At 41.9% G+C, this 26,789-nt stretch overlaps 1 protein-coding gene across 2 annotated transcripts in view; it reads left to right on the forward strand.

Annotated features, from left to right (window-relative positions):
• LOC311227014 (uncharacterized protein) overlaps positions 1 to 26,789 on the forward strand; it is a 171,036-nt gene that overhangs the window by 17,238 nt on the left and 127,009 nt on the right. For both annotated transcript variants that reach the window (XM_084312512.1, XM_084312513.1), the window contains exon 2: positions 15,104 to 15,159. In XM_084312512.1, coding sequence (XP_084168638.1) covers positions 15,104 to 15,159 — 56 coding nt within the window. The remainder of the gene's footprint in view (positions 1 to 15,103; positions 15,160 to 26,789) is intronic.

Raw genomic sequence — 26,789 nt, forward strand, 5'->3', positions numbered from 1 at the left:
CTGCGTAAAACTCCATATATCAAACACCAAATCCCATAATCCCTAGCGAACAATATCCCTGCGAGTTGCGAGCAGTGACTCATATCCGCTCGGCTCAGCTCACAACACAGCAGGTGACTGCAGGGCTCGTCTCAGCAGCGTTTGGAACGCGGACATTGAAACAGCTAGTGGATAGTGTTGTCGCGACCCAAAACAAATCCCTGCTGTTTTATTCGGCAACGGGTCAAATGCATATAACATGCTTTGCAATCCTCGCGTCATAAAGTCCGAAATGAACGTTACGTTAGCATGAGCTAACAACAAGCTGTTCATAGCCATATTTATATAGAGAGAACAGCAGACGGGCAGAGTGAGGAGGAGGAGGGGGCAGACATTCTCCCTTCTGTGTGTGTGTGTGTGTGTGCGTTTGGAAAGATCACATGAAGTCAGACGAGTATATTATATTGATAGTAAATGTACTGAGGGTGGACAGATAATGTTGATATTTAAACATAAAAAATACAATACAAAATAAATGTATTCATGATCATGCAACATAAAACGGTTGCGTGTTGCGAGTTCCAAAACATTTAACTTAAAGTTTAAAGCTCAATATATCAAAAGGTGGCACTTTACAGTGAACAGGAGGTCTATGTGTATTAAAAACAATAGATTGTTTTTCCTTTAAAAGTCTGGAAGAGGTCAAAAATAAAAATGTCAAATGATATTTCCGTTGCCTTTTTTGAGTTGATCTAAATGTTACTGATTGTGTTAAATGGGCTTATGTTATGATATCGTCTCATATCGATTGCAGGCACCTGCATCGTATCATATCGTGGCATATATCAGCAAATATCGTATTGTTGTCCAAAGAATCTATATCGTATCGTATCGTGATGAAACTGGTGATTCCCACCCCTAGTAGAGTCCATACACCCAACACCAAATCCCATAATTCCTTACACGTAGCGTGTCTGGCTGTGTGACGTCAACTTGTCAGCATAAAATGACAGCCAAACATGGCACTGCAACTAAATAACACAAATACAATAGGCACATTTGTGACTGTTACAAATATAACACATTTTATACTTGTGCTACAAGATTTTGGCCTGTGCTACAAAACGATCAACCTCTCTAGCACCAGTGCTATGTGCAAAAAAAGTTAACGTACAGCCCTGCATTTGGTACATTTTCGAGTGCATTTTGCCCCAAGCCCCCGTTAATTTCGAACCCTGGGCCAATGTATCGTCGCAGCCAATATGGATGGATCAAGTAAATAAATTTGGCCTATCTGATCAGGGTCTACAAATATGATGTCTGGGTGCGCATACAGACAGTGAAATGAGGGTGCTGGCCATGCCTGCTTTGTAGATAATAAATAGCGCGATATCTCTCTCTCTCTCTCTCTGTCATGTACAGAGGTCTAACGACCATACAGGATAGTTAACTGGGCAGGTGGTACATGAGCAGAAACAACCCCCTCAGTAGAAAAGTGCTTGTCAAAACAGTCCCGGGTAGGCAGATAGTAAACAAAGACGTTTTCAAATGGTAAATAATATTTATTGTGGTGGGGCTTGAAACCCACGGCTTTCCCCAAAGGGAGGATGATGTTTATTTTAGAGGGGATTTAAACCCAGAACACACACAAAGGGAAAAAGGTAAGGGGAGACAAACAAGGGAAGTCCACCGACGCTAAAACGTACCAAAGGTACAAGTCCACGCAAAGTGGCAATGGCATACAGCCTACCAATATATATATATACAGCTCTACTTGAATGAAACAACAGCAAAAAGGGCAGTGAAGTATCAGTCCACACTCAGTGGGAACAGGCACAAAGGCCAACAAGAGGACACTCACCCAGCTAGAGAAGTGGCACATAGGCCAACAATATATATATATAAACACAACAGTGGTTAACAATGGCAACCTCACTCTTCTCTAGTCACCAGCAATTGACAGAATGAGGGCCCAGACGTGTGTGCTGTCAGGTATTTGGCTACCCATCCCTCTTGATGTGATTGCCATCAGCTGTCATTCATTAGGCAATCAGCACTCTTCAGTAGGGATGGGCAGCACCTGACAGGGAGAGAAGAGACAGCATTAGCTCTCATGTTCACACACACACACATCATATACAAAACATAACACATTAAATATACTAACCTGATGTTCAGAAGGTGTTATAAATACAGTAATAATGGTAATGACCAACCCACGTACCCAGGTACGTCACACTCTCTTTCACACACACAACGTAGTACGCACGTTCCGAGACTCGCACAGCGTTATGACTTGTTATAAGTGAATTGTATAGAAACAACTCACCAAAATTGACTATTGCACAACTGATTAAAAAAATAATCTACTTTTACTGAAACGTGACGTCACTGTGACCATGCCCCCAAATGTGTCCGCTCCACCATTGAAAACAAAATTACGCCCTTGAGGTCTACACTGTACTGGATGATAGGGGTGCACCGATGTATCGGTCGGGTATCGGTATCGGCCGATAAGTGCCTTGTTGACTGCAATCGGCCTATCGGCCGATAAGCTCGAATATGTAGTTGGCAGTAGCCGATAAATATCCATCAATTTGTGTAGCGTCAAAAGACAAAAAAAAGTTCACTCGCGACTTCCACAACGGTCCCCAGTCCCCCCCACACACACACACACACACAAGCTACTGCATCAAAGTTACTACTTATGATTAACAAGGCATTCGTTTTGTGGCATTAACGTTATATAGTTAGTGTTACACGTTCAATAACATCAGCATATTATTTACCCGAACGTAGCAAGCTTGCGTTCATACTAGCTCAGTTCCTTCCGTTGTTCATAGAGCCCTGAGTTTTACCCATTCTGCAATCTGTTAATAAAGTTTTCAATCAGACACATGTATAGAAAGGCTTTGTTTTATTATAACAATCGTTGCAGTAAAATCATTATGCCTCATTTAAGTCATCCTGCGGAGCTAAAAGCTAAACGTCGGCCGCGCCGCGAGCCGTTGTTGTTGTTCTAGAAAACCTCTCGTCAAAATCAATGGCGGACAAAAGCAGAAGTAAAAAATGTATACGCGCTTGCCGATTGGTGGTAACAGCAGAGGCGGGTGCAAGCGGTGTGTGACGTAATTGGCAGAATCGACTGTCAATCAAAATTTCATTGGTTGAGACTCTGTTTGAGACAATTATCCAGCTGCAGCCCAATCCGATAGATAGGGATGGGAATTGATAGGATTTTATCGATACGATTCCATTATCGATTCTGCTTATCGATTCGATTCTTTATCGATTCTCTTATCGATACCTGATCAATTTATAATTTAAATAAATAAATTGGAAATGCAACAGAACTAAGCTGGTTAGAATAACAACATGCAACTTGACATTTCTGATTGTCATTTATTGTTGAGCCCCCATGTCAGGGGCGACAGTGGCTCGGGAGGTAGAGCAGTCGTCTGGCAATCCGGAGGTTCCCGGTTCGATTCCCGCTCCTCCCGGGCAGCGTGTCGATGTGTCCTTGAGCAAGACACTTAACCCCTAACTTAGGGCTGGGCGATATGACCAAAAACGTTATCGCGATAAAATTATAAAATTATTTTCATATAATTCGATATCGATAATTATCGTCGATATAATGTATGTCAAGTTTAATTAACTTATTATGCTGCTGCGAATGTCTCGAGTCGAGTTGATGTCGTCATCAGTCCGCGCACGTTAGAAGTTAGCCGACAAGCGGAATATCTCATGGCAATGTAATAAATATGACACTAAAATACTCTCTTCCGCCACAATATATTGAAACGACGTCCACTGTATACCCCACACTACTATGAACGTGGCCTCAGAATTCACAGCGCACACATACTCTGCACGTAAATATATAAAACGTCGCCGTGCAAGCTAGTTAGCCTAGCCAGCCTGTTGTCTTATTATGCTGCTGCGAATGTCTCGAGTCGAGTTGATGTCGTCATCAGTCCGCGCACGTTAGAAGTTAGCCGACAAGCGGAATATCTCATGGCAATGTAATAAATATGACACTAAAATACTCTCTTCCGCCACAATATATTGAAACGACGTCCACTGTATACCCCACACTACTATGAACGTGGCCTCAGAATTCACAGCGCACACATACTCTGCACGTAAATATATAAAACGTCGCCGTGCAAGCTAGTTAGCCTAGCAAGCCTTGTTGTTGAGTGAGTCCTACCTCTCTACCCAGAGGTGCAGCGCTGGGTCTCCTTCCTGGTCTCCTTCGCTCTCTGCCATCTCCTTCACCGATTGGTTGTTAGTGCGTGCTCATATCCAAGCTTGGAAAATCAATATATCGAAACTTTGCGACCACGTTTCATGTTTATTTCGAGGAAATAATTTATCGCGATAGTTATCGTTATCGTTTTATCGCCCAGCCCTACCCTAACTGCTCCCGATGAGCAGGTTGGCACCTTGCATGGTTGCCTGCGCCGTCGTTGTGTGAATGTGTGAGTGATTGGGTAAAATGTAAGGAACAAATTGTAAAGCGCTTTGGATAAAAGCGCTATATAAAAAAGCAGCCATTTACCATGTCAGAAAAATACAAAAACTGTAAAAAATAAAACATTAACTATAGCCTACACTTAAATAAAATAATGTATTTGAGATTCTCTTAAAATGTATTTATTTTTTTATTCTTAAACTAATTTAATCTATTAAATAACAGTCGTTATTCCTCTGACTTCTGTCTCACTCTCACACACACACACACACACACACACACACACACACACACACACACACACACACACACACACACACACACACAGACACACAGAGCTCCCTCCCCGGGCCCCTGTCCTGTAGGTATTGGCTTGTGTTGCTACACGGACACATTTGTATGTTGCACCATGGTACTTCCTGTCTGACGGACTCAGAGTAGAGACTTAGTAAATAAACAATCCGGCTCTTATTATATGTGAACTAAAGAGTACAAGGTTTACACAACAGTCCCCACTCGCTGTTTTATTGTATTTGTACCTGTACTATCCGCTGTCAGCTGTTTATCTCTCTTTGTGAGCTTGATTAAATAGCGTTAGCTCACGTTAGCTAGCGATAGCTCCGCGGCTAATTTTAGCTCACCCTAAACTAAATCAATGACTATGTTCTAAAGCATTCAAGTAGTTTTCACTGCACATAGAAGTAGCCAAACAGCGGGAGCATATTACCAAAACCCAGGCAATTTCGAGCCCTTAATGAATCAAATAGAGTCTGCCATGGCTACATGCTAACGCTAACATTATTACGCAACTAGGAAAAACCTGGCAGCGATAAGGGAATCGAAAGTCACGGGACCCACACGGTTCCAGGCATCGGCCAATTAGGAACCGGTTCCCAACCGGAACCGGTTTTCGATTCCCATCCCTACCGATAGACCATACTGGGAGAACTAGTATCTAGCTGCAGCCCTAACTACACACCCTCAAGACCCCTACGCTCTGCATCTTCTGGCCGCCTCAGACCTACTCCTATCCAAGCTCCGGGAGGGTCATCAAAGAGAAGTCGCCTATTCTCAGTCCTTGCCCCACAATGGTGGAATGAACTACCCACCCCAGTTAGGACAGCCGAAGCACGTCCAATCTTTCGCCGTCGACTAAAGACGCACTCCTTCAACCATTATCTGAATTAAAAAAAGAAAAGAAAAAAAAATCTAACCCTAACTAACCATACTGTCATGCACTTGTCCTAATAAACTAACCTACACTGTAGCACTCAACACTTTGATGAACATTGTTACTCAGCTGATAGAGTTGTGCCCTTCCTGATGGCTTGTCGTACAGAACTTGTAAGTCGCTTTGGATAAAAGCGTCAGCTGAGCTAAATGACTAAATGTAAATGTAAATGTATACTGGGAGAGAGATAGTGCTATTTCTTGATGTTTCCTTTTTTTAAGTAAGTAAAGAGGCCTATGTTCATATCGGTGAGCACAATTTGTAACACAAATATACAGTAGTTTCATAAAAAAATATATATATATTACAAAAAAAATTCAAATTACAAAAAAAGATTAAAAAAAAAATGTTAATTTTTTTTTGCCACAAATATCGGTATCGGCCGATTGTGTTAGTTGAAGTATCGGTATCGGTGGCAAATTTTCATATCGGTGCATCCCTACTGGATGATGCTGTAGAAAATATTGCAGCAGCAGTAGGGCTGGGCGATATGGAAAAAAATCATATCTCGATATCGATAATTATCGAATTGTTATAAGTATAAAAAAAAAAAGCTTTTTTTCTTTTTTTTTTCTTTTTAACAACAGATGTATGTTTATTTTGCAGCAATTCTTTGTCATTGCCGCCATCTTTAGTGTTACATCCCCTCACACTCCAGTTCTCAGGCTGCAGCTGGTTTAAAAGCTAAAGTAAACCGGCTTCTCTGCTGGCTGTGGCTCCAGAGGAGTTGAACAGTTCTGGCTCTGCTAGTTTATTTTCGATCTTTTGGCGCTTTTTTGGTGGACAAACCACCGCACATGTGCACTGTGACTCGTGACTGGAGTCTAGTTCTGCTAGCACACATAGCCTACTGTGTACAGACGGTTTCAAAATGTATTTTAAATTAGAAAGCAAACAAAATAAATCGACAAGAGAAAAATAAATCTGAATTTGGTCAGTATTGTCATTTGGACAAGCAAAGCCATTACTTTAAGTTGCAGGCAAGAAAGACAAGTCTGTCCACTGTCTCTGGTTTTAAAACTGCCCTGTTGCAGGTATAAAAAAAAAAAAAAAAAAAAAAAAACGATTTTTCGATTTTTTTTTAAATTTCGATATTCGATATCGATTATTAAAATATATCGCGATATTTATCGTTATCGTTATATCGCCCAGCCCTAAGCAGCAGCAACAGTTGCAGTAGAGTAGACACACTGGCACCTTCATTAATAGCAGGTTCCCTTGCTTTAAATACATTTTCCAATTGCAAATCTTCCTGCTTTTCCTGCTGTCACTAATTTCCTCACCTTTCCAGCTATTGTCTCTCTCTCGACTCCCTCCCGCCTCCTGTTCATGTGCTAACTGCTGTGTGTCTGTAACCCCTCCCCCTTCTGCTCACTGTGCTGTGTGTCTGTAACCCCTCCCCCTTCTGCTCTCTGCTGTGTCTGTAACCCCTCCCCCTTCTGCTCTCTGCTGTGTGTCTGAAACCCCTCCCCCTTCTGCTCACTGTGCTGTGTGTGTCTGTAACCCCTCCCCCTTCTGCTCACTGTGCTGTGTGTGTCTGTAACCCATCCCCCTTCTGCTCTCTGCTGTGTCTGTAACCCCTCCCCCTTCTGCTCTCTGCTGTGTGTCTGTAACCCCTCCCCCTTCTGCTCACTGTACTGTGTGTCTGTAACCCCTCCCCCTTCTGCTCTCTGCTGTGTGTCTGTAACCCCTCCTCCCCATCCTCACTGTGCTGCGTGTGTCTGTAACCCCTCCCCCTTCTGCTCTCGGCTGTGTGTCTGTAACCCCAGCCAAAAATAAATAGCTAATTGTGATAATTACTTCTTTATATGTCTTTGTCTAAATTGATTTTCAATCATAGTAATAATCACACCGTGTCTCTACTCTTTAAAATATGTATTAGTAGGGCTGGGCGATTAAACGATAACGATAACTATCGCGATAAATTATTTCCTCGAAATAAACATGAAATGTGGTCGCAAAGTTTCGATATATCGATTTTCCAAGCTTGGATATGAGCACACGCACTAACAACCAATCAGTGAAGGAGATGGCCGACAGCGAAGGAGACCCGCGGTGCACCTCTGGGTAGAGAGGTAGGACTCTAGTAGTAAACAAGGCTGGCTAGGATAATTAGCTTGCACGCCGCTATTTTATAGTTTACGTGCAGAGTGGGTGTGTGGCGTGAATTCTGAGGCCACGGTTAGAGTAGTGTGGGGTATGCGGTGGACGTCGTTGCAATGTATTGGGGCAGAACGGAGTATTTTAGGGTGATAGTTAGTACATTGTCATGGGATACACCGCTTGCTCTGGCTAACTGTTTCTTATAAGTGGCGGTAGGTTGCCCCCTGGTGGAATATAATAATCTATGCACTGGTGCGTAGAAGAACGTGCACGGACTGATGACGACATCAACTCGAGACATTCGCAGCAGCAAAACAAGTCTATTAATAGCCTGTCCATCGGCGCCGGGCATAAGAAGTTAATTAAACTTGACAGAAATTATATCGACGATAATTATCGATATCGAGTTATATGAAAATAATTTTATAATTTTATTGCGATAAAGTTTTTGGCCATATCGCTCAGCCCTATGTATTAGCATAAAACATTAATAACAGTGTCTCTACTCTTCACAATATTAGTATAAAACATATTAACATGAAAGAGGGATCTATTCTGGACTGGGTTGGACTGGGTTGGGCAGTGAAGTGTATAGATAGATGTGAAATGTATAGATGTAGCAGTACTGTCTATCTGTATGTTGTGTATGTCATATGTTATGATGAATTGAAAATGGGGGACCCTGATGTAAACAAGACGAAAGTCTTTCTCTGGTCTGCATCCCCTTAACAATTGTGTGTATTGAGCCGTACTGTATTGTACCCATTCTGCAATCTGTTAATAAAGTTTTCAATCAATCAATCAAGTTAACTTTGAACCTCGGTTGTCAAGCCGCGTCAATGTTGTGTATGCATCTGGGTAGGCATCACAACGGTGTTCACTGTGCCTTTAAGACGGCACGGTGGTCTTACGACAGGGCTGTGAAATACCGTCAAGTGTTGTGGTATCGTCAGTTGGGTTGGTGTGCTGTTGTGCACTGGTTGAGCTAGCCCCTTTCGTGACTGCGATGTGCAAGCCAGGGGCTTTTGACCATGAAATAAAATGTCTAACCTTACGTTGTAGTCCGGTGCGTTTTTGGAAACATTATAGTCATAACAGATACACCTAGCTAACATGGGGCTGGCTGCTTTGAGCACACGCGCACACAGGGCTAACATTAGCCAGCAAGCAGCTATAGCTAAAACGCTAACTAGAAGCGAACCACTGTATACAGTTCCAATAGACTAACATTACACCTCTGTGATTTAAATGTGTCCTTAGTAACTTATACTCTAGGGTTGGATGCAGTTCCCTGTTGGTCGGTCTGTCTGTTTTCCATCTTCTGCTGTGTTTAACGTTATCTGTTTGCGAGTGCTCCCTTGACTGATGGCTAGTACCGCGGGACTTTTATTAAACATTCTATATGTTCGTGGGTTGGCCAGTACCGTGGGAACTTTTATTAAACATTATATGTCCGCGGGTCTTGTGCAGTGCTCTCATGGCACTGTCAACTAAAGCGAGCACTCAGAAGACGCGCACCGTTTGCCAGTGACCGTGATTGCAGAATGTTTCTTTTGCTTAGTTTACTCGCCAGACTGGTGAGTGGTCTTCATGAATGGTCTTCCGCTTTTCTGGATTTTTTTAGTATCACAAACAGTACTGTATTTGAAAATCTGGTATGTCATAAATGTATAGATGTAGCAGTACTGTCTATCTGTATGTTGTGTGTGTCATATGATGAATTGAAAATGGAGGACCCTGATGGAAACAAGACGAAAGTCTTTCTCAGGTCTGCATCCTCTTAACAATTGTATGTATTGAGCTGTACTGTACTGTACCCATTCTGCAATCTGTTAATAAACTTTTCAATCAATCAATCAATCACTCGCCAAACATAAAAAATACTCACATTTGGCGAGTCAAATGGCCTAATTTCCTCCCGTGTCGAGTAGGCTAATTTGTCGTGTACTGGAGTAGGCAAATCTGACAGAGCCCAGTGGGGTTCTTACCATCACTAAAGATGCACTAAAGCTTCTGAAGCAGAAGTACAACGTATAGCATAGCTACAACACAGAATAACGTTAACACTTTAAGTGCCGAAAACGTGTTTAGGCGTCCTTCCCCGCCATGCTCAAGTTGCCGAGGACGCCGTAACTCGTCTTTAATATCAATATTTCAAAAATCTGTGATCGGAATCATATTTTCCATCCGCAGCCTTCACACACAGTTCTGAGCTCCTCTCAAACCTCTAGCGGTTCAAGAGCGCCATCTGGTGGCCGATCGGCAGAAGCGCCAAACAGGAAGTTATGTGGTTGAAGTGCTGATCGTCCATATTACTTCCGGGCACTCTCTATAGGTCCCGGGACTCGATCTCGACACAATACATAGCGATCCGTTGCCAATAACTCGATAAACAACATGATTTGGACGTATATACTATTATACAACCTGGAAATAGATCGCGTATTTCTACATCCCATAATAGGAATATTTCAGTTCCACGCTCATCGTCCAACGGCGCGAGGAAGATACGGTAAGATTCAGCGTTATTTTTGAACGTGTTCGATATAAACTGCTCTGATGATCATATCACCCACACTAGATGAATGATATAACGCTGCCCACGGAATTATAAACGATCCCCCGCCCATCCGGTCATCATCAGATGATACGTAGAAACTTCTAGAAGTACGTCCAATTGAAATTTTTTATCTCGCACAGATTCCTACCAAACTGTATTTCATCATCAATATAATGCATTTGGGGCTATAAATCACGTTCTGGAGAAAGCTGCAGAAAGAGATGAAAACATACTTATACTTTAGACCATATTTTACTATGAATATGTGAATGAAAAAGTTTAACGTTGCTACACAATGAACAATACATATAGGACCTTGAATGGGCCCTAATAATGGCAATTTAGCAATAGAATTTAAAAAGTCATAGCCCTGTAAAGAAGGGGAACTTTTCCATAGACAAATAGAGCTGGCAAGGGATGGTATATCATGAATTTAGCCTTAGGCAATCAAAGTGTTAATACAATTACATGCATCATTGTTTACAATGAACGGGTGGGGCTAGTCAAAGGACTGGACACGGGGACAAGTTAAACATGAATTAATTTATTATAACATGTAGTTTCGAGTCGTGCCTATGCACCACAGGGCTACTATTCTATTATATACGGCTTTGACGCTTCCTCATCGTTGATTGCCTGTAGTAGCTGCATTTAACGTTAGTAGCTAACGTTAAAATGAACCTAAAGTTAGTTGTTCACCAACAATCTCAACATTTGTTTTATCATTAGCTCAAAAACACAGAACCGGACGAGACAAGTTGTCCGCTCATAGGTGCTGCTAGGATAATAACAACAATACTTCCGCTCCAGTCGGTGGGTGGGTTTCAAAATAAAAGTCTAAAACACCGGAAAAGATGTTTATTTTGTACAGCGTTTTCCTCCACGAGTACTCGAGTACATCATGTGATCAATCGATCTGGATTATTTTTGCCCATCCCTAGTTTATCCTGTGCTGAAGTCTCCATTCCAATAGAGATGGTATATATTTTGGTGTTTATTTGATTATTGTTTCACTGCCTTTTTATTTATTACGTTTCCACAGTTTTTTCCTCATACTTTATTAACATTTTGTACATGGTACCGCAAGGTACATTATAAATGTACATGTTAAAAGGATGACACAAAAAGCCAGACAGAGGGCTTGTTTCCGGTTACAGTTTGTTTTATAATAAACAATCAAACTGAGCATTTTTTTATTTAGGATATTTAAAATGTCTTCCAATGTTAAATAAAGGTTTATTGCACTTTGAAACGGTTTCCTTGCATTATTATGCTATTATTATATTAGTAAAAAAAGGTTAATTGAAAACTTTTGGGAAATACATTTCTCAAAAAAAAAATCTCTCAACCGCAATAATATCGCTTATCGCAATATTTTCTGGGACAATTAATCGCCCAGCAAAATGTGTTATCGTGACAGGCCTAAGTTCAAGTTTCTTTATTAGTTGTCATACAAAAATACAGGATACTTTTGTATGAAATGCTTCTTTCTGTCTCAACATGGGTTGAGACAATTTTAGTGTGTGTGTGTGTGTGTGTGTGTGTGTGTGTACCTGTCTTAACGTAAGGTTATGTATATAACCAAGTTCTGTGAGTTATGGTGCGCTCAGCACCAGTAGCACTGTACTTCACTTCGTGCACAAACACTGAATAAAAAATTCCACCATGTACCTTTACATCCCCATATTTGTCTGACCACACCCCCTTCCGCTAACCTTCATAAGCAGGTGTGTGGTCACCTACTCGCCTCCTTCCCAAACTTTCACCATGAGGTGAGATTTTTACTAAGGAAAAAACACAGAATAGAGAGGGCCCCCTTTAAGAACCCCGGTACCAGACCTACACATGTGCTTCTGTGGCCAACCTAACCCAGTTGTAGATCACAAGACACACACAACCCTTTATCACAACAAAAAATGGCAAGTACACTCTCTACTGAGGAACGCCGTTTTTCATAACGAGAGAATACAGAATCCTCGATTAGTATCGGCCACAGGCCTTGCTAAGCACACACGATAAGTGACCAAACAATCTTTTCTTTAGGAAAATATAGTTTCTCAAGCGGTTAGCACAACCCCAGCAATCAAGCTGAGGGTTACATCGTATCCCCACAAACACAGTGACACAATATATTGTAAACAACATGTCTGAGAGGAGGGTGGGGAAGCCCCAGGGAACCGGGGGGATCACCCCTCCTTCCTTACCCTTGATACGACCAAGTTGAACAGGTAACCCTGTTAATATGTGAACACACTGTTCATTGTCATTACAGGCTGAGAAAGGAATTCATTCCTCAATCATATGTCACTAAGCATAGCTTTATAGGCTAATTAACCCCCTTAGTTGTGAGTTCACGTTATATGAACACACATGTTCTCATCACAACTAACCAGATCATTTTTACACATGTAAAACAACAACCCGATTTCTATGGAGAGAGAAGCTATACCAATGACAAGACAATTCACACACAACACGCGTCGTATCCTCAATGTATTGCAGCAACACACGTTTTGGAAAACATCGTTATTACAAAACATTTAGAAGGGAAGGAAGTGTTTAAGGTCCGGTCGGGACCTTCCTACCCTGAACGCAGGCCAAGCGAACTGCAAACAGGCTAACGGGGCACCGAAGTTGAACACAGCATCCCTGTGTTGACGATGAGGGTAACGTCGTTGCGCCACCCAGCCGCTACGTTTCTCCATGTTTGACGCAGTCCTCGCTAGCAGGGCTCCGGTGTAGGTTCGACTAACATCCTCTGTCAAAGATGACGTCGTAGTCAGAGTGTTTAAGGCATGTTATAGTCATAAAAACGTTCAACAGTGTAGCATTAAGCTAACAGCCGATCGACTGATAGCAACAAGCTAACGTTTACTAGCCTGGTAAACACAGCGAGCTAACGCCGCAGCTAACAGCTGACTGGCTAACACAGTAGGCCACAACTAGTATGCAAGCTAAGCAGCTATCACTTGAACTGTACACACATAACAAGCCACACTACAGACAGGCCGCTGTCCAAGTCCCTCCCCTAAGAGGGAAAAGAAAAAGAATGTCAGAACACAGTTGTCAACGGTGATCCAGACATGCAGCGGGGCCAGCACAGTTCCCATTTTGGGTTGCAGCCGACTTTGAGCATGGAACTCCCGATAAAGAAGATCCTATGCCCACATTTCCTCGTTAGGGTATACTTTCATTTGTATATGAAAGATGGGGCCTGCACGGGACAGAGAAGCATCCGCTCGAGAATCCTGGGATCACCAGGTCCTGGTCGGGGCCCACTAGATTGACCATCATGGGCGTCAGACCAAGATCCTCCGACCGCCGTTTAAGCCGAGCAGAGGACCCCAGCCTGAAGTCGGCGTTTCGTAAATTGTCAGCTAACCCCCACAGCATCAACAACAACCAGAGCTCGCAAGCAAAACAGTACGTACCCAACCTGGAAACAACCGCTTCTCACAACAGTCGGTGCTTCCCACAGTCCAGCTGTGTGGCTGGAGGGCAACCCCATCCAGCCGCAGCAAGGAGGACTGTAGCTGGCGAGCATGTCAGCGGCGTGAGCTCCTAATACGAAAAAGCCGTTGAAGGTCGGAATGACCTCCAGTAACGAAGACAATATCGCCGTATTTTCTCGAAAATAGTGAGAGAGAAAATAAAGATATGATGTCAACGTATCTTCTTTTGTTTTCCAACTTTCTTCTACTAACAACCTCGTCAAGTGGGGATCTACCGAAGGCACTTCCTTATGGTGAAAGTGAAGAAGGAGGCGAGTAGGTGACCACACACCTGCTTATGAAGGTAAGCGGAAGGGGGTGTGGTCAGACGAATATGGGGATGTAAAGGTACATGGTGGAATTTTTTATTCAGTGTTCATGCACGAAGTGAAGTACAGTGCTACTGGTGCTGAGCGAAGCCTTAACGAAACAGAACTACCGTCAACCTAAGTAGTACCAACGTAATTGTCAACTGAGCATATAGGCTACTGGATTGATTCAATTGTTGCTTAATTTATGCATAGGAAATATAAAGAATCCTATATTTAGTCATGATTAATACATTTTATGCAACTGAACAAATGTAATTATATACTTCTGCATTCTCTCTCTCTCACACATACCCACATGCCCTCTCGTACACATGGTAAAGACTAGGGATGCTCGATATTGGCTTTTTTACCGATACGATATACCGATATTGTCCAACTCTTAATTTCCGATACCGATATCAACCGATACCGATATATCCAGGGTTCCCCCCCCCCCCCCAAAAACGGAATAATTTCAGGTAATTAACATTACATATGTCTTGTTGTGGAATTAACATAACATTATGCATACTTTTGACAATAAATGAAAATCTGAATTTGTTCTTACTTGCTTGCCTGGGTAAATAAAGGTTAAAGAAATGTAAAAATAAATACCGATACCGATATTTTCCGATATCACATTTTAATGCCAATATCGGCCGATAATATCGGTAGGCCGATAATATCAGACATCCCTAGTAAAGACATGTTTAAGATATTTGGGGGTGCATAAGATATATATGGAGGATTTGGAACAAAACAAAATAGTAAATCATTCAAATCTGAACCCACTGGACTGAGGTTTCCTCCTACAATACCTAACTAAAATGTGTTGGAATGTATCTAATGTACATTGTTTATGTCCTTTGCTTTGCCTGTTTAGAATTTGGAAATTTAATAAATGTGTGTGTGTGTGTGTGTGTGTGTGTGTGTGTGTGTGTGTGTGTGTAGGTGGAGGCACCAGACCAGAGCTCCAACCTACATGATATTTACACAAGCTGGACCAGGTAAGAAGTGATGTCACGGATGCCCCGATCACGTTTTTTGCCACCGATACCGATCACCGATCGTCTATGAGCCATATAGGCCGATACCGATACCGATCGTTTTTGGTAAAAAAAAAATGTTAATATATTATTTTTGATTTTTTTTTTATAAAATATATATATTATATAATCATACTTGTAGTTGTATTATCTCCGAGACATCACCACCACGCCTCAGTTATAAGAAACATCCACCTATAATAATAATAATAATAATAATAATAATAATAATAATAATAATAATAATAATAATAATAATAATAATAATAAACACAATTATATTACATATAGCAAGTTGGAAAACAAGATCAATTTAAGGACCTTGTTGGGGTATGTGAGAGTAAGAAGTAAGTATGAGTAAGTGTGTGTGAGAGTGAGATTGTGTGTGTGTGTGTGTGTGTAAGTTAAAAAATACAATCCACTGATTACAATACACTGTTACAATATAATAATCAGATGTTCCTTCAAACTTTTTTGTATGTTTTTGAAGGTTTTTGATGGTTTTTTTGCCAGATGGAGAAAATCATTCCATTATTTCACACCTCTATATTTAATAGAAAATTGCCCTCTGCATGTAAGAAATGTAGGAAGATGACGATGTAAATATTGACAAGTAGAGTATGAGTGGGACAAATCATTGTTTTTAAAGTAGGTCTTAAATTGTACAGGAATGTTCCCATCATTAGAATGAATCTTATAAATAAAAACACATATTTGAAAAATATTTACATTATAGATATTTAGAATCTGAAGTTTCTGAAATAGAGGGCCAGATAAGGCACGAGACTCAGTTCTCGCCTTGTTTCCAAGAGCTCCCCTAAAGACCGTTTCAACAACATGCAACATAAACATTCTAAATAACATGCGTCAAACTCGAGGCTTGCAGACCAAATATGGCCCGCCTGACAGGGCCCCAGCCTGAATTAACTTATCAATTCATTTTCGCACGCTGACTCTCCTATAGGCACAACTCAACTGGCCTGTGATGGAAATCAAACGCACCTCAGTCTCACAGCATGGCAATACAAATATTATCCTTATCTGCACCTGTATCATGTTTTTATTGAATATAAATGCATCAATCTGCTTTTGTGGACCATCGGAGGAGGCTCAGTATTTAGCCTTCAGTTGTACCTTGTGTACACCAGCGTTATTGACCATTTTCGCGATGTTCGTGGTAGGGCTGGGCGATACGGCCTCTAAATGATATCGCGATATTTTTTGGCCATATCACGATACACGATATATATCGCGATGTTTTGACATTTCCTCTAAAGCACTTAAAATGCTTGATTTAACCCTTTGATGCATACAGTCATGCCAATATGATGATGATTATAATAAATCCCTGCAAAATATGTTTCCATTATTAAACCATGAAGATGCTTTAAAAAATAATTAAATGAAAATGTACTAAGAGTAGTCTACTAACACACTAATAAATGTATTTACATCTAAGACAATTTATATAAAAACTATTGGGTGCCAAAGACTTTTGCACAGTACTGTGTTTTCATCAATGCCTACTGAATACTGAGATAACCTAACATCTCAGGTCCAAAGAGAAAGAGAAAAAAGGAAGACAGAGAAGGAGTGGAGTTGAAGGATAGAGAGAGAGAGGGGGAGAAGGGAGAGAGAGAGAGAGAGAGAGAGAGAGATTTGAGCGTATAAGCTGCCGTAGGCGATGATGTCACACTCGAATGTAAACAGGAAGTTGAACACACGGAGATTGAAACTGGATGAAAGAAACGAATAACCAATAAATATGAAGTTATCTTTAAACCTCTGTTGTCAAGCGTCGTCAATATAACCCACCCCCTTTTCTCATTAATGGAACTAGTGTCGTGGAGTCCGCTTTGAGCTAACGCTAGCAGCTAAGAGCTAGCAGCTAAGAGCTAACGCTAGTTAGCTTAGCCTATTATGGTTTAACTTATCAGCTAACGTTAGCCCATTGCATGTCATTGAAGCTCCGCGCTGGTCTGTGTAATGAAATTACAATTGCATATCATTTAAGGTCCGCACTGGTCTGTCTATAATGAAATGAGAGGAACGATCTGCACTAAAGCAAGTCTCATATCAGCCGCGACGTGACAACATATACTCGATGTTCACGATATAGTAATTTACTACATCTCACGTAGAACAAGCCGCGATACATCGAGTATACTCGATATATCGCCCAGCCCTAGTTCGCGGACCCATCATGTGTTCTGTATTATAGCTATGGAGACAATAGTATGGCTCATTTGACAGGCATTGTTTATAGTCCAAGACTGACAAACCAGTTCATTTCTACATACTTTAGTTTGTGCGCTATTCCACGTTACACATCGCCCCTTTTCGCGAGATATGACGTGTTATATGCATATGCCCAAATCGTTTAGGTTGCTCGCCTGAAACCTATATTATTTCCAAATCAAAGGTATATACCATATATAGATGTTTCTTCACAAAATCATCAAGGGGGGTCGGCTGGGTGGCGTAGCGGAGATTGCGCTTGTCACCAATGCAAGAGACTCCGGTCTCGACTCCCCGAGTCAGCATTGCCTGCGGCTTGGGCCAGTCGTCATAATTGGCAGAGGTAGCGGGTGGAAAGTCGATGGGGATTGGACGTTGTGGACAGCGACTCCTAGAGGTCGGTTGGGTGACACCTGTACAGCAGAGACGGGGAAGTATCGGGGGCAGTGTGAGCCAGTTGATGTCTTATGTTATCTTTTTATGTATTATTATTATTATTATTATTGTACTGTGATATTCTTGTTGTTGTTTCATGTTTGAAGAAAGAAAATAAAAAGATTTGGTCAAAAAAAAAAAAAAAATTCACTGTGCGTGAGGTTGTTTGTAGAGCTACATCTATATTTTATATTATTGCTATGTGTCCATTGTCATTGTCAATTGACAGTATAAACCTTCCCTTCAATATGCCATAAAGAAATAATTTTTTCATCAATATGTTCCCGTTTTATAGCATCGTGAATATTAACACTTTCACTGCCACTCACGAGATATCTCGGGTTTCCGATAGTTATGTTGAAAGCCACTCACGAGATTTCTCTGAATTTTAATTTTTTTTTAATTTTTTTGCGATCTGAAATCATATTGCATCACGCGAGCCTACCCTAGTATACCCGAGCGCCGCCGGCGATCAGATGTGGAAAAAAGCGCCCCCTATCATCTCCCAGATGACATAAGGGATTTTGGAATGGACTCAATGAAAATGGATGGGGAAAAAAATCCTGTACTCCACATTTTCCAGTCCACTGATGCAGCCGGGGTTATCACAGTTCATTCTGGAGCCTCTCAGACCCGCGGAATCATGTACTGCACTGTACACACGTTGGATCCATACACTTATCGGTTTTTTCGAATGGTGATCAGGAATTGGAATATACCAGTTGGATACCATCTGATGTCAGGTAAGGAATCTATGTTATCAGTGTTAGGATAATCAGACTAATTTTGATGAAGATATAGGCTGTTTTGTGAAATGGGCTCTTTCGGTTTCACTGTAAAAGTCCAAGAGGAAATGAACACGGCGATTATCCGTGCGCGGCTCGAATGTGCTTGCGTGCACGTATAATATTGATCATCTAGCGTTTATTTGAAAACGATTCATAAATAGGCCGACAAATATCAACGTTCTGGAATATTCCAGTAAAAGACTATTATCATAGAATGGTCTAGAATGAACTGTTTTTTACCTCAAAACGGGTGCTTTTCAAAATGCTCTCAAACGGAAATGAAGCGATAAAAAACCAATCTGCCTTGACAGCACTGACTGGAAAAGGATTCTTTGATAAGCGACGGGCAGATTAGACACATAGCCATAATTTAAAACATAGATTAGGCGATATTAAGCGTAACATTGGCGCCGATTGTGGCATTGAAGCGCTACCTCTGGCGCCACCTTGTGGCACTCAAAGTGTTAACTATATACCGCAATGGTCTGGGGTAATTCCTGCAAAGCTAGTTATAGGGCGCTAAGCTAATAATGTTAAATCAATTGGCGTTTCGGCCCTACACAAGCTAGAGTTAAAAATCAAAATGCATATGATCGGTATCATGTTCCACCATGAATGCATGAAAGGGGGGGGGGGGCGGGGGAAGTCGTTTCTGATTATTGATTACCAATAACTGCATTCGTTATTGCAACATCATACGCTGACCGGGTGGATGGCTATGAGAACAAGGCCCGATCAGACTGAAATTGACGTCAAATCGCTCTGACCTGTGGCCGGTTGGATTCCAAAAAGAATTTCCCAGTTATTTGATCGCCATCTGGTAGATCGATATGTCCATGCTATATTCCTTAACTGCATACTTAATTCGGCATCGCAAAAAGTATTCCAGGCGATCTGGTGAAGCCATAGCTTTAGGCTAACAGAAAAGCTAACCCGGAGCGGAAAAAAAGTTACACCCGGTCTGCAACAGGGGAAACTACATTATCGAGACAGCGCCAATACCAGGATCTGGCCGGTACTGCACTTTCGGAGTCCCGATATGCCTTTTCCAGCCAAAATACAGCTCTGTGACATTGAGTAGGATATTAAAATGGAATAAAAGCAAAACCGAGTTTACCACGTATATATACGTGGTTGGCCTTCAAAGGATGGCGCCCAATCACATATTTATACGTGGTTGGCCAGGAATGTGTTAACCGTCCTAGAACCAGCGCTTTGGGGAGATCTATAGAAATTATCTCTGACCCCACTCACCCAGCACACCACATCGTCCAGCTGCTGCCCTCCAGGAGGCGCTACAGATCCCTGACCACCAAAACATCCCGCTTTAAAAACAGCTTCTTCCCCACTGCCGTGCCATACGGACACTCAACTCCCTGTAGCACCCCCCCACCCCCCCCCCCCCCCCCGCAACCCCCCCTACCTCTGTTGCTATGGACAAACTCTGAACTTTGATATTGAGGTCTTGTAATTGTGTATTTATGTATTTAACTACATGTAGTATGTATGTAATGTAAGTGATGTTATATGTTCTATGTTGGAACTATGCTGTAACATGCTGCACTGAAATCAAATTCCACCAGCCTGGCTGGGTGGTCATTAAAGATAATTGAATTGAATTGATTGATCTTTTAATTTTAGAGCATTAACTCTTTGGAATGGCCTGCATTTACAGTAGATTCACTTTTTAAAAGAATCTTAAATGGTTTTTAAATAGTTTTTAACACTAAAGTAATTTTTAGTTTTTGTTTTACACTAATGTAATTTTAGCTATCTTAATTGTTACAGTAGTTTCATTATGCATTGTGTGTACTGACTTTTAATCATTTTGTTTTTGCAATAGTGATTGTTTTTGTATGTTTTTCTTGTGTGTGGAGCCCAGGAAGACTAGCTGGTTGCTATCGCACCAGCTAATGGGGATCCCTAATAAAATAAAATCAAAATCAAATCAATTCAGCGGGGCACCTTGTGCATACTGTTCTGAGTGTGTCTGAGCTGGCAGACGGTCTTATACCACCCTCTAACCCCTTCGGCCATTATTGCACCCTGTTAGAAACGGGTTCGTTTCTTTTCTCTACCGAGCTGTGGCGTGGGGGCGGGTCCTAAACACTCCGGCAAAACACACGCTTGTAGGGATGGTTTGGACTACTGACCCCGCCTGCCCGTTGAAGTGCAATGCCCAACAACGTCGGAAACAGGATCGCTGTGGATAACTGGAATGGCGATCAGATAATTGGATCCTTTTTTTTGCATTACATCAGAGACCAGGTAAGGACACTATATATGAAAGCTTGTGTTGATCTGGTATTTATTTCTACCGCGATTGAAGCTATCTGTGTTTTATGTGTATGGCTGTTTGCCGTTGGGTTGCAGGGGGGGGGGCTGCACTCTAGGGCACATTTCATGTATGCATGAGGAAGGATAATAATGATGATCTACCGTTGATTTCAGGAAGATCCGATAATCAGGCGAAAAATTACAACGTGTTTATTGAATTACACAAAAACGCTGTTTTCGCGTCTTTTCCCTGGAATTACTCAGAAGCGACCAAACTATATTCATATTCAAAACGGTATAAAAGGGAAATGTACGGATGAAAAAATAATCAGTTTTTTGCACATTGACCAGAAGCAACTCACTGAGACTCGATGGCGTTATTAGACCCATAGCTATACTATAAAATATAGGTTTAGCTCTACAAACTACAACTACGTTTACATGGGGTTAATGGACGGCAAGGAAGGGGTCACTTCCCGGAAGGGGCCTGGCACTCAATGTGTTAACATTAGGGCTGACCCCTATTAGTCGACTAATCGGTCGAAAGGAGCCGTAGTCGACTGCAAACCTCTTAGTCGAATATAAAAAATTAAAATTAAATGTTATCATTCTTTCCAAAAGAAAAGAGGCCTAGAAGCGTGGCTAACGCTAATGGCACGCATACCAGAGGCTAACTGCCTAAGAAAACAGGCACAGAGGCACTGAAAGAGGATTTCACCCATCTAATGAACACACTAGACTAGACAAATATCAAGATGTATCCCATCAGTGGACCAATTGCATGCTTTTGCAGAGGACAAGAAGCCTTCAGTCGACTCCTTCAGACATTAAGCACCCCCCACAACCCAAATGGAATGATACAAAAAATATTTTACTTATTTTTTTTATATATAGTCGACTAACGGCAAATTTTGGCCAATCATAGTCAACTATCCAAATCCTTAGTCGGGGACAGCCCTAGTTAACATGTGTATTGAGCCGTACTGTATTGTACCCATTCTGCAATCTGTTAATAAAGTTTTCAATCAATCAATGGAACCTAGGTATGTAATTTCATCTTTCCTTGTGACAATATTGTCACCCACTGTAACTGAGAAGCCGTCGGTCTTGCTGAGTTTGTTATTTGAACCGAAGAGAAAGGGTTAACCTGTGTATTGTCGCAGTGAAAGGGTTAATGCGAGCTGAGTCTTCTCCTGGACACAATAGGGTCCAGCTGCAGCCCTGGAGAATCCTCTCACTGGCAAGCTTGTGCCAGCCACAGGACGCGCGCTGACGTAAAGTACGGACGCTTCTCGAGGGGACGTCACTCTACGTTAGAGAGAGGGTCGTGGCCTTGAATTGATTGATTGAAAACGTTATTAATGTCCGCCTTGTTTCGAACTGGTTATGCTCTTTTGAAGTTGGTTATGCTTAGAGTTTATCTTTAGAGCAGGGCGATAGACCACCAAACAATGTACAGTTTTGCTTGTACAGTTGTACAGTTTCCCCCACTCACCCCTCCTACCCAACCCCCCACCCACCCAACCACCTCCAATGTACAGTCCCCCCACCCCACTCACCCAACCTCCTCCAATGTACAGTTTCTAAGTCAAATGTATATACTCTCTTTTCTAGACTATTTTTGTATCACAGAAACAGTACTGTATTTGCAAATCTGGTATGTCATAAATGTCTAGATGTAGCAGTATTGTCTATCTGTATGTCATGTCATGGTACCAAAGCACCTCAAAGGCACTAAAAACCAAATTACAAACATCTCAAAACAAACGAGTCAGACTACTGCTTGACCCGACTCCTAGAACCCACCTCACCCCTGCCGACTTTGACAACCTAGAATGGCTTAGAGTAGACGACAGAGTACAGCAACTTGCAATGGGCCTGGTCTACAAGATACACTACACGACCAAGGTACCCATGTACATGTCAAAATACTTCCCAAAGGTCAGTGAATACCACGATCGCAACACCAGAGGGAGCTCCACAAATCATGTTAAACCCAGATTCGGCTCAAACAAGGGACTAAACACGTTTCGCAATTATGCCACATCAATGTGGAACGCCCTACCCAAAGCTGTAAAGGAATGTGAATCACTACCCACTTTCAAAAACACTCTCAAAGAACACCTACGGGAGACTGCAATTCGAAACTGGCCCCCACAAATGTCCTAACCCAGTTGTACAAAAAAGTATCGCTTTGTCAGTATTCCAATGTACAGTGTCCCCCACCCACCCCCTACCCAACCCCACCTACCCAACCTCCTCCAATGTACAGTTTCTACGTCAAATGTATATACACTCTTTTCTGGACACTTTTTGTATCACAAACAGTACTTGTATTTGCAAATCTGGTATGTCATAAATGTATAGATGTAGCAGTACTGTCTATCTGTATGTCATATATGTTATGATGAATTGAAAATGGGGGACCCTGATGTAAACAAGACGAAAGTCTTTCTCTGGTCTGCATCCCCTTAACAATTGTATGTATTGAGCTGTACTGTACTGTACCCATTCTGCAATCTGTTAATAAAGTTTTCAATCAATCAATGTATGTTATAATGAATTGAAAATGGGGGACCCTGATGTAAACAAGACGAAAGTCTTTCTCTGGTCTGCATCCCCTTAACACTTTGAGTGCCACGAGGTGGCGCCAGAGTTAGCGCTTCAATGCCACCATCGGCGCCAATGTTACGCTTAATATCGCCTAATCTATGTTTTAAATGATGGCTATGTGTCTAATCTGCCCGTCGCTTATCAAAGAATCCTTTTCCAGTCAGTGCTGTCAAGGCAGATTGGTTTTTTATCGCTTCATTTCCGTTTGAGAGCATTTTGAAAAGCACCCGTTTTGAGGTAAAAAACAGTTCATTCTAGACCATTCTATGATAATCGTCTTTTACTGGAATATTCCAGAACGTTGATATTTGTCTGCCTATTTATGAATCGTTTTCAAATAAACGCTAGATGATCAATATTATACGTGCACGCAAGCACATTCGAGCCGCGCACGGATAATCGCCGTGTTCATTTCCTCTTGGACTTTTACAGTGAAACCGAAAGAGCCCATTTCACAAAACGGCTTATATCTTCATCAAAATGAGTCTGATTATCCTAACACTGATAACATAGATTCCTTACCTGACATCAGATGGTATCCAACTGGTATATTCCAATTCCTGATCACCATTCTAAAAAATCGATAAGTGTATGGATCCAACGTGTGTACAGTGCAGTACATGATTCCGCGGGTCTCAGAGGCTCCAGAATGAACTGTGATAACCCCGGCTGCATCAGTGGACTGGAAAATGTAGAGTACAGGATTTTTTTCCCCATCCATTTTCATTGAGTCTATTCCAAAATCCCTTATGTCATCTGGGAGACGATAGGGGGCACTTTTTTCCACATCTGAGGAGGGGTAGGCTCGCGTGATGCAATATGATTTCAGGTCGCTAAAAAAAATAAAATCCGAGAAACTTTCAACATAACTATCGGAAACCCGAGATATCTCGTGAGTGGCAGTGAAAGTGTTAACATTGAGCTGTACTGTATTGTACCCATTCTGCAATCTGTTAATAAAGTTTTCAATCAATCAATCAATCAAAACCAGTCCTGATTCCAAACTCTAAGCAAATACCGGAAGTGTTGCGGTGGTCTATAATATCAATGCGGACACCATCCCAGCAGATGGCGGTAGTGAGCGAGCACGCTCACTTAAGGCTATGTGTCCACCGGGGACGTTTTTTTCAAGGTGGTCTCCCCAGAGCTCACGCGAGCCACGGCTCCGCCCCTTCCTCGATGCGTTACATTGATGAGCGCGCTGCTTTCCAAGAAAGTTGAACTAGTTTCAACTTTATGAGCTGGGAGCGCTCCGCCAAAAACGCTGCCGTCGAGAGCTCATAAAACGCGAGGAGCGGCTCTGGGAAGAGGAGCGCGCCTGACGCTTCTCCAGCATAGAAATTAATGACAGAAAGGAGCTGACAACTCATAAAACGTCCCCTATGGACACAAGCCCTAAAACAGCAGGTTTGAATGTGGTTGCCTTCGAGAAACTTCCGTACTTTCCGCCAATCAGCGCAGACACGTTATTTTTTTTCCTAGCCGCATTTCTCGGAGACGCTCTCTGATTGGCCGACGCCTGTTTAGTACTGGTTAAGCTTAGGCACTCTTTCGAAGTTGGTTAAGGTTAGAGTTTGTCTTAGAGCATGGCGATAGAACGCCAGGTAGTTTGCAGGCTGTTCGACGCGGAAATGGGCAAAGATGCAGCTCGTCACGCGATTGGGCAAACATGTCAGTGGCCAATCAGAGAGCGTCAGTCAGTGGCCAATCAGAGAGCGTCTCCGAGAAATGCGGCTATGAAAGAAAATAACGCAGCGCAGACGTACTTCGAGATACTTCCGTACTTTCCGCCAATCAGCGCGCGTCCTGTGGCTGGCACAAGCTTGCCAGTGAGAGGATTCTCCAGGGCTGCAGCTGGAGGCTACTCCCTGGACAATCCAGAGACTCCGTGGGCAATCTGCGCATGCAGAGTTCTGGAGTCGATTTCAAAATACCGCAAGTGTTGTGGTGGTACCTCCTCCTCTTTCATTAAAGCAGCGTGTCCTGTGTTTCATGCTTCACATGCATCACATACATCACAGGGGGACCCTGATGGAAACAAGACAAACGTCTTTCTCAGGTCTGCATCCCCTTAACAATTGTATGTATTGAGCCGTACTGTATTGTACCCATTCTGCAATCTGTTAAATAAAGTTTTCATTCATTCATTCATTCACATGCAGGTAAGAATGTGGACAATTGTGTTTTCGTTTGTTATTGCTTTGTACATGTTACAGTGTTTGTGAAAATGCCAATGACATGATGTTATGTTCAATGTAAAAGCGAGTTGTCTGGTTGGAGAAGCAGCATATCGACATGTTGTTTATGTTGGCTAGCGAGCGTGTACAGGCATCAAGTGACCAGTTCGCGCCGATTTGTGTATTTGTAGATTCTGCACTGAGTGAACAGTTTTGTATTTGTGTGTTGATATTGGTATTTGTATTATTATTTCATTCATTATACAAATGTGAACGAGAGCAGCATCGTGTTGGATTCTTCACTCCCCCTCAAGGCTCTAGTCTACGCTAACTTTTCCCCCAAGGAGCACATGTGCTCCTAAATGAAAACATTAGGAGCATTGATTGATTGATTGAAAACTTTATTTAACAGATTGCAGAATGGGTACAGTACGGCTCAATACACACAATTGTTAAGGGATGCAGACTAGAGAGAGACTTTCGTCAGGGTCCCCCATTTTCAATTCATAATAACAATATGACATACACAACATACAGATATACAGTACTGCTATTTTCAGGTAGCAGTTGTGTGTATTGAGCCGTACTGTATTGTACCCATTCTGCAATCTGTTAATAAAGTTTTCAATCAATCAACATATACAACCCGCCGTATGTATATTTCTATCCCACCCACCCACCCCCTCCTAATGTACAGTCCCCTCCCCATCATATGTATATACTCTGTCAGGATCTAGGGGTAACAGTACTGTATATTTGAATACCGTTTATGTCACAAATGTATCGGTACTAAATACCTATATGTCCCTATGCCATAAATGTCATGTATGTTGTGTATGTCATAAATGTCTATATGAATTGAAAATGGGGGACCCTGATGGAAACAAGACAAACGTCTTTCTCAGGTCTGCATCCCCTTAACAATTGTGTGTATTGAGCCGTACTGTATTTGTACCCATTCTGCAATCTGTTAAATAAAGTTTTCATTCATTCATTCATTCAACACATTGGCCCATGCCTACTAGACGCAAAGGATATCGGTTGTCCAGCTGCTTTTGTACGA

Source organism: Notolepis coatsorum, assembly GCF_963971535.1.
Source record: "Notolepis coatsorum genome assembly, chromosome: 4".
Lineage (NCBI taxonomy): Eukaryota > Metazoa > Chordata > Actinopteri > Aulopiformes > Paralepididae > Notolepis > Notolepis coatsorum.